The sequence below is a fragment of the Mastomys coucha genome, chromosome X (assembly GCF_008632895.1).
Source record: "Mastomys coucha isolate ucsf_1 chromosome X, UCSF_Mcou_1, whole genome shotgun sequence".
Lineage (NCBI taxonomy): Eukaryota > Metazoa > Chordata > Mammalia > Rodentia > Muridae > Mastomys > Mastomys coucha.
In genome coordinates, this window is record NC_045030.1 from 129,579,096 (window position 1) to 129,588,515 (window position 9,420).

Consider the following 9,420-nt stretch of genomic DNA (forward strand, 5'->3'; position numbering starts at 1 on the left):
AGAGAGAGAGAGAGAGAGAGAGAGAGAGAGAAATCTATGTATTGTCTACTTTGAAGACTGCTAAATTCAGTGCCTCATCCCTTTCACAGTATCTCTTGTTTACAACTTGATTCTTCATGTATGGCCCATACTGTCTGTTTCTTTGAGTTTGATTTGAAACAAGAAATTTTAGGCCACGTATTATTTCTTCAGAGGTTTATTATCATTAATTATTTATTTACACAGCTTCTTGCAGTCCTGTTTATTCCCCCTACACCCTCGCTGTGTGGAGCTGCTCATGTTACTCCTCACAAGGATCATTGGGTTTAGACACAGATAATTTGTGTTTTTGTAACCCTGACTTTGATTTGCTCAGTCTGTGGAAACACCTGGCTGCGATGAACCACTAATTGCAGGATAATTTTTAGTTTTCAACAGTGCACTTAGGCATGAAGAACTATACCAATTTTCAGATTCATGGAATTAATTTTAACTCTTCCAGAATAGACATTGAGGTCAGTATTTAATTTCTGTTTTTGAAGCAAGCAGGTTATAATTAGTATCTTTTTTTTATGCTTAGTATCTTTTGTTGGTCTTCATTGATAACACAACTTCTATCTCTGAGAAACCTACTATTCATCTTTCTGAGTCTGCATTACCTCACTCAATGTAATATTTTCTAGTTGCATCTATTTACCTTCAAGTTTCAGGATTTCCTCTCTCTCTCTCTCTCTCTCTCTCTGACTTTCTTTTTTCTTTTATTGGATATTTTCTTTATTTACATTTCAAATGTTATCCCCTTTCCAGGTCTTCCCTCCAAAAACCGATTTCCCTTAACAGCTAAATCGTATTCAAGAGTGCATATGTTCCACATTTCACTATACGTTTGTTGGTTGAAGGACATTTAAGTAAGCTGTTTCTATTTCCAGTATTTCTTATGTTCAAGTCATCCTTAGGCCCTAAAGTCTAAGAAACTGCAGGCAAAGGAAACTTGCTTTATAGGAGCTCGAAGTCTAACAACTCTTATCACCTCCTCACTGAGCAGTCACAAAAACATTCACTCACTGTTGTATCCTCTCTAATCCAGCTGTGGATTGCTGTAAAAGTGCCTTTTAAGGTTTGGCAGTGACAGAAGCAATATATTTGGCCATTTTTTTTGTCTGCTTGATTGTTTTTGTTTTTAAGACTTTCCTCTTAGGAAACAGTAATACAACTTTTCTGAAATCCTAAAGGATTGATTAGGCAATAAACTGAAGATCAAATTTAAGAACACTAATTAAGAATTATTAAATTGGAACCAAATAAACTTAGATTTCGACCTAGGCTCCTTTCCTTACCTGAATGTGACTTTGTGTAAATCATTTATCTTCTTTCATTATTGTTCCTATAGTCAATCTTCACAGCATTTGTGATTTCACCAGTTGTGCTGAAACTCTTGACTCTTAGTCAGCAAGACATGAAAATAGGATCTCAAGATGAAGAACTTTCCCTTCACATGTCCTCCTATTTTTTCCTGTTTTTTTATCCTGCCTCATAGAGGCTTTTATTACCTGATATTGTGCTAGCATCATAAGCTATATCCCTGAGATACTAGAGGAAACAATGTGTGTGTGTGTGTGACACCAGAGGATGACATCAGGTATCTATCTTATTTTATTCATTTATTTTTTTACTATTTTATTTTTGTGTTTATTATTATGTTTTATTTGTGTATGGGTGTTTTTTTTCTGCATGCATGTCTATGCATTACATGTGTGCTTGGTGTCCATAGAGGACAGAAGATGTCAGGTCACCTGGCACTGGAGTTACAGACAATTGTGAGCTGCTATGTGAATGCTGGAAATTGAGTCTGGTTCCAGTAAAAGAGCACCAAGGCCTCTTGATCAATTAGGAGTCTCCCCAGCCTCCTTTTCATTCATTCATTCATTCATTCATTCACTCATTTTTTTTTGAGACAGGGTTTCTCTGTGTAGCCCTAGCTGTATTGGAACTCTGGCCTCAAACTCATACAGATCTGACTGCCTCTGTGTCCCAAGTGCTGGGATTAAAGGCGTGTTGCCACTACTCCTTGGTGTATTGTCTTTACCTACACCACATGTATGCAGTACCCATAGTGGCCAGAAGAGGGAGCCAGATCCTCTAGAGTTGGAATTACAGGTGGTTGTGAGCTACCCAGCATGGGCTCTGGGAACCGGCTCTGCAAGAGCAGCGAGTTCTTCCAACCACTAAGCCATTTCTCCAGTTCCTCCTCTTTGTTTGTTTGTTTGTTTGTTTGTTTGTTTATTTGGTGACAGATTCTCTAAGATTGAAGTTCACGGACTAACTAGAATGAATGTCCAGAAAACTCCAGGGATCTACCCATTTCACTCCTACCACCACCTAACCCTGTCCAATTCTAAAGCTGCAGATGTGTACTACCACACCTGAAATATATTTATGTTGCTGAGAATCTGAACTCAGGTCTTGATACTTGTACATCTAGCACTTTTACATTGGAGTTATCTACCCATTTCCTTTTCATCCCCCACATACCCCTTTCTCTCTTAATATTTTATTTTATGTGTAAGGGTGTCTTGCCTGCTTGTATTCAAGTGTATTATGTGTGTGCAGTTCCCTCAGGGACCAGAAGAGGGCGTCAGATCCCCCTGGAATTAGAGTACAGATGGCTCACAGCGTATGATGGTAGGGAATCCATCCCAGGTCCTTTGGAAGAATAGCCAGTGCTTCCAACCTCCCCAACTAGAACTTTTGCTCTTTTTAAGTTGCTTTCCCTCAGACATTTATTACAGCATAGAAGAGCTGACTAACACATTTATTTGATAAGGCAGAATGTACTCCATTATCATATCAGAAGGTCCACAGAGAGTGGCTATACTTAGCAAGTTTAGAAATAACACTTGCAAATTATTTATCTGATAAGGGACTTGTTTCCACTAGACAAGGAGTTATTTCAACTCAACAATAAAAATGACTGTCAATTTAATTTTAAAACCTGCAAAATTAGCCATCTGTAGTAGTGCATACCTTTAATCCCAGTACTTGGGAGTCAGAAGCAGGTAGATACACATTTCTCCTCAGAAGATCTATAAACAATTGATAAAAAATACCACAAAATGCTGGGGGTTGTTAGCCACTAGCAAAGTTTAGATTAAAATCTTTATGAGCTGCTGCTTTTTAATCAACTAAGATTGGTATAATAAAATTGTGTCAACAAAGATATTGAGAAATTGGAACCCTAGTGCACTGCTGGTAGGATTATCTAGCCTCACAGTTGTTTTAGAACGCAATTTGGCAGGTCTTCAAAAACTTATACCAAGTTATTATAGACTTTAAAAATTTGTCTCCTAAGAATATACCCAAGAAAACAAACAAACAAAACATTTTGAAGCAAAACCTTAGCCACAGATATTCAGTGATGATAGATGCTGTAACATTATGACACGTTGAAGAAGCCAGATACAACAAGCCGTGTAGTGTGTGATTCTATTTATGTGACCAGACAAATCCGTAGAGACAGAAAAAGGATCACTGCTTACCAGGTGCTAGGGACATGGAATAGGCATCGTGTCAACGAGTCTAAGGTTTCTTTTGAGGGTGATGAAAATATCTAATTTAGAACTAGATAATGTGATGGTTTCAGAACTCTGCTAACATAGTAAAAAGTACTTAATCGTGCACTTAAGTGGATAGATTTTGGGATCTGTGAATTGTGTTTCACCCAATCTGTTAAAGTATTAACACATGCACATATCAGAAGGCAAACATATTTAAAACACTGGGTATATGAACTGGCAATACAGACTGCAGTGTTTGTTAATAATAAACTCTCTTGTACTGCTGGTGGTTTTGTTTCAGTGTATGTATCTATTTTATGAAACGTGAACATGAGGGCTGGAGAAGTGAGTCAGCAAATAAAGGAGCCTGTTCAATCCCCACTGGCCACATGGTGGAAGGAGAGAAACAACTACGGGGAAACTGTCCTTTCGCCTCCACAAGAACATCACACACACACACACACACACACACACACACACACACACACTACCCCAAAATGAATGGATTTAATAAAATCCATTAAATGGATTTAATTTTTAAAAATGAACAGTAGAAGAAATGTCAAATCAGAAGAGATCCTGCTATGGAAGCCAGGATTCTATATTTTCTGCAAAGTAGACGGGACTTCCATGCAGACATTCTACCAGTAGCTCTCAAACTTTGAAAGCTACTACCATATCCCATTTTGAAAATAATTGTACAATAATTTCTCCCCTGCCATGTTTCTTTTGAAATGGCAAACTCTACTTGCATAAGAATGAACTTATGACTGCTCTTCCAAAGGTTCTGAGTTCAAATTCCAGCAACCACATGGTGGCTCATAATCATCTGTAATGAGATCTGACGCCCTCTTCTGGTGAGTCTGAAGACAGCTACAGTGTACTTATGTATAATAATAAATAAATCTTTAAAAAGAAAAAAAAAGAATGAACTTACGTGAGAGAAATGTGATAGCTAATGCCTGGAATGCCAGCACTTGGGAGACAGAGGCAGGAGGATCATGAATCTAAGGCCAGCTTCAGCTATGTAGTGAGGTATAGTCCAGCCTTGTCTTCATGAAACCTTTTTTCAACAATAATGACAGTAACAAATAAGCTTACATATTTAAGAGTGTGCATACAACCAGGAGCAGAAATGGTACAAAAACTGAGGCCTTCTAACTTGATGGTAAATGTGTTCATTTTGTCAGTTTCCATTAAGTGCTGTGGGAAGTAAAAATTGAGTAAGGTAAGTTCTTGGCTTTATAAAGGGAACGTCTAAGATGGGAAGATATCTCCGTTAATAGTGTATTTGAGTAGAGTGTGCGAAGCCCTGAGTTTGATCATTGACTCTTCATAAGCCTGGTTTAATGATGCATTCCTATAATTCCAGCATAAGGATATAGAAACAGGATGTAAAAACAAAAAGCAGAAGGCCATTCCTTGTCAATATAGCCAAGTTCAAGGCCAACCTAGGCTTACATGAGACCCTCTCACAAAGTAAATAAATAAATGAGTGATTAATAAAGTGTAAATCTAGTGGATGTAATTTTCAGTTAAAAATTCAGAAAGCATTTTTCCACATCTTTTTATGACTGGCAGCTATTAGAGTGAGGAAAAAGCTTGTTGTAAACGCATCAGAATGGAACACAATAGATATTACAGTTAACAGGGGCTTCAAGAAAATAAAAGTGGCATTGTTACCTCAAGGACTTTACTTACTAATAGTAGTGGGTGTCTCGAGTGGTTGCAGGATCCAGGAGGGAGAAGGCATATGCCCAGCAGATGTACCCAATATTTGCTCAAGGGGAGGCATCTTTTTCTGGGCATAGATAAGACTTTCTTCAGGTGTCCCCCCAAGGGGACACCAGATCAGACGATCTGGTGTTGTGAGTGCACATTGGCAACGCTCATTTTCAAATTCACTGTATGCCACCATAGTTCTGTGATGGAAGCTTTCTCTGTCCCCATTTCACATATGACAAGGGAGCAGTAGCATTGGCAGTGCAGTTTTACCTGGGATTCTGTACTCTGACAAGAGTTTTCAGGCTCTCCTTTGTCTTTACAAGCTTAATGTTAGTTATTCTGACCACTTAGTATGAGACACCAGGTCACTCTCTGTTGTCCTGGGTGGCCTTAGTTGATTGGCAGTAAAGCGTAGGATGACCTCAAAGTCAGAGATCTGCCTGCCTCTGCCTCTGGAGCAGTATCTCTAAAGGCATGTGCTACTGCACCCAGCCTTTTAATTTACCTTTTATTAGCCGGGCAGTGGTCTTGATAAACCAAAATAAATAAATAAATAAATAAATAAATAAATAAATTACCTTTTATTGTTTCTTTTATAACAAAACTAGCCTCGGGCTGGAGAGATGGCTCAGTGGTTAAGAGCACTGACTGCTCTCCAGAGGTCCTGAGTTCAAATTCCAGCAACCACAGGGTGGCTCACAACCATCTGTAATGAGATCTGATGCCCTCTGATGCCCTCTTCTGGTCTGTAGGCATACATGCAGGCAGAACGCTGTGTACATAATGAATAAATAAATAAATAGTTAGAAAAGAGTAGGCTCTGTTCTTGGTGGGGCAAGGGTTATATGAGAAAATGAGCAATCTCAAATCCCACCACACAGAGAAAACCATTATTTCTTGTAGGTCTACGTAGTTGCATGGTGTTCCTTGTGTGTATATTGTGCATGATGATTTTGTTTTCAAAAATGGACTGATACTGGATCTGTGGTTCTGCAAACTGTTGTCTTTATTATTTTACAGTATACCATGAACATCTCTTCCATGCACATGGGTGAAAGTCCTTTACTAAAAGACATAGTGCTGTCTGCTGGTAACAGGAGTGACACCTAAAGGAAAATCTCAGCACAAGGTTAAAGCACAGAGCCTGGCGAAAGCCTGCCAGGGAAAGCAGGGCTGGTAATATTTCCCATCAAAGAAACCAGAACGAAAGGCTGAAGGCATTAAACAAATGGAGCATCTTCCAAGTCCTTCTGGCCCCTGCCTCCACCTCCCCTCACCCCCCTGACTCCCCGTTGGCCCCTGGGGACTAAAGCATCCTGTGCATCTCTTGGCACCCAGTGAAAACCACCCATTTTCTGCCTCTTCCTCAGTTCTTCCTGAGCCCTAGTCATATCGGCACACTCTCTCATCATCTCCTCACTGCTTACATGCCTGTCCTGTAAGTCCTCCTGGGAGTTCTTGGGAGAATCATCTGTCCCCCTATCTGTTTTCCGTTTTGCTTTCCGGGGCACATAATCTTCAGCAGGGCGCTTTTCTGCAGCCCGAGCCTCGCTGGCTGACTTGGCCTGGGAATCGGGCTTGCTCTCCCCTTGGCGCTTGCCCTCCCCGTCAGCCTTTCCCTGCTTCCCCTCACCTTTCTGTTGTGCCTGCTCACCTGGCCCTCCCTCCTCCTCTAGCTTGCCCTGTCGTGCTGACTTCCCCTCTGCATCTGACTTGTCTTCATCTGCTTTTCCTCCCTCTTCTGTACTTCCTTCGTCTTCTGCCCTTCCCTTGTTTTCTGGCTTCCCTTCATTTTCTTTGTAGAACTTTTCCATGTTGCAATTTGTCTTTGTTGCCTGTCCTAGAAGACAAAGAAAAGAGTGCTAAGGGTCTAGATCATGGAGTAAGGCTTCAATAGTTGCTTTCCTTTTCTCGAAGTTTTCCCAATCCACCTTTATCCACCTGCCAGGTGCACTCTTACTTACCCTTACATCCCTTTCCCCACACACTTCTTACATGAACCAACCTTGTAGGGTATGTTAAGGGTGTTTCTCCCTACCATTAAAGACATGTGCTAAGAAATGGAGAACAATGGCATCTCAACTTTGTTCTAGCTCTGCTGTGTAGTTTCAACTTACAAAGAACTGTAAGGAATTGATGGGGTATTTTCATTTTTTTCTCATCTTTTCTCTTACAAAACTTATAAAAAAGTGTATGCAGATTTCAGCGGGGACTCTGATAGTCTCAGAGAGTATGGCGAATGCCACCCTTTTCTCCTCCCTTTCATAGCCTCCACTTTGGCATCACTAGCTGCAAAAGGATCACATTCCCTTAGGACCTTGCAATGTGTCTTGAAATTGTAATGAGGAGGATTGGAGGGAGGAGGGGAGCAGTGGCCTCCCTGGCTTTTGCTCTCCTTTCAGGGTGGAGCACATCCCTTCTCATACTAACCTGCACTGATGCTGCAGGTCTTCTCTTTCCTTGGCTGGGTTGCTGCCCACAGCCACAGACTTGGGGACCTGTGGGGAGATGGGAATCAGATGGTGAAGGATCAGAAAACAGATGACTGGCCAAGCAGGACCCAGAATCTTCGTCAAAACTTTCCCAGTCTCTCCCTTTCAGCCCATCTTCCTTTCTCTGTGTTCTCTGATTTTCTTCCACATGTCTCCCTCAACAGTTTACCTTTTTTTTTTCTAGTCCTGAGGCTGCAGAAAAGAAAAATTACTCCCAAACTGTTTCCCTGTGTCTGATTTCCCTCCCCAAATCTACTCTCACTTCCCCGAAATGAGCAGAGCTCAGGACTTTGAAAGTCAGAAGGCAGGCAGGTCTTGCTGCCCTCAGATCTCTGTACCAGGACCCCCATTCAACCTCCACCCCTAGGGTCCCCTGATAATAGTGGGATACTTTTCTAAAAATGAAGATAGAAGAAGCAGGAGAAGGCAGGGCAGATAAAACTATAGCACTGCATTCACCCCTTCTTCCCTACAAACCCAGAAAAAAAAAACACCCAGCTTTCTACAGTGAAAGGGACACATTATTTTTGAACTTTAACATTTTGGGGTTTTAATACCTCCTTTTGAATCCCTCCGAGTTGAGGAGTCACTCCCTAATTAGGAGCTGAGCCTCCTCCTAAACCTGTTTCTCTCTTCTGCACCAACCCCCACCCTTAGGCACCTCGGCCTACCATTTTGGGATCCAAAATGGTTGGGGAATGGAGAAGGGAAAAGGAGAACTCGAATCTTGGCCTGGGCAGTCTGCCTTCCTCAACCTGGAGTCAGGACCCCTGCCCCTCTCCAGCTACCTAAAAGGGATTAGGCCATCACCACCCCCACTCTGCTGTCCCCTCCCCCTTCCTCCTCCTCTATAAGGCATATGTAGCTCAATCATTGTTCCCATGATATCTCAATTGGCATTCTCTACCCCTGATCTCCCTCCAGTGACCCCTGTCCCCATCCCCATCCATTTCCTGCACCACGTCGGTGAGCATCTGGAAAGGAGTTTGGAATCAGCTCTGGTCTTAGCCTGCTGTCATTCCTACCCAGCGATCTGCAGGCAGTGAAGGATTTGTAGCTATCCCTGGGAAATGACTTCTCACATTTCCTTCTGCCATTAGCCCACAGTTCTCCGAGAATATCAGAGCTGCTACCTCCCAACACTCACACACTCTTCTGCGCCAAAATGAATGGGGGTGGAAAGGGGGCGGTATCTGAAAAACAGACAGAGTCCTCTGCTCGGTAGCCTCTGTCCATTACCACCCCTACCTCAGGAATTCCTGGCTTGTACCAACCTGCCGGGCTATAGGGCAGTTGGCCCCCCCCTCTGTCGTTCGGTTTCAAGTCTGCCTTCCTCCACGGAGATAAGGAGCTGGTAGCTGGTACCTGGAAGGGAGAGACTTCTGCATACGTCTCCTCCTGATCACGTGACAGGAACGTCACCAGTGGGCTCAGGTCCCTAGTTCCCCTCCCTAGCACCAGAAAGTGCGTCAGGAGCCAGCCTACTTTTCCCCTCACTACCCCCACCACTTTCTGTCCCTTCCCCCACAGCATGAGGCCTTGTCATTCATTTTGTTACTTGCAAATTCCAGAGGTCAAATATGGTTCGTCCTGTGATGTGTGTTTAGTCCTGTGTGCTCATTCGGGAGAGGCTGTATCTTTTCCTAATAACGTTTCCTATTAAGATCTCA

At 42.2% G+C, this 9,420-nt stretch overlaps 1 protein-coding gene across 1 annotated transcript; it reads right to left on the reverse strand.

Annotated features, from left to right (window-relative positions):
• Positions 1–6,241: 6,241 nt before the first annotated feature.
• On the reverse strand, positions 6,242–9,166 carry LOC116094686 (transcription elongation factor A protein-like 5). Its single transcript, XM_031376232.1, has 3 exons — positions 9,025–9,166; positions 7,689–7,756; positions 6,242–7,098 (listed from the first exon to the last, which is right to left on the reverse strand). The coding sequence occupies exon 3, from the start codon at positions 7,070–7,072 to the stop codon at positions 6,479–6,481; it is 594 nt and encodes a 197-aa protein (XP_031232092.1). The 5' UTR covers positions 7,073–7,098; positions 7,689–7,756; positions 9,025–9,166; the 3' UTR covers positions 6,242–6,478.
• Positions 9,167–9,420: the final 254 nt, after the last annotated feature.

Coding starts and splice junctions, on each gene's coding strand:
- LOC116094686 (XM_031376232.1), bottom strand. CDS start 7,072: ATGGAAAAGTTCTACAAAGAAAATGAAGGGAAGCCAGAAAACAAGGGA.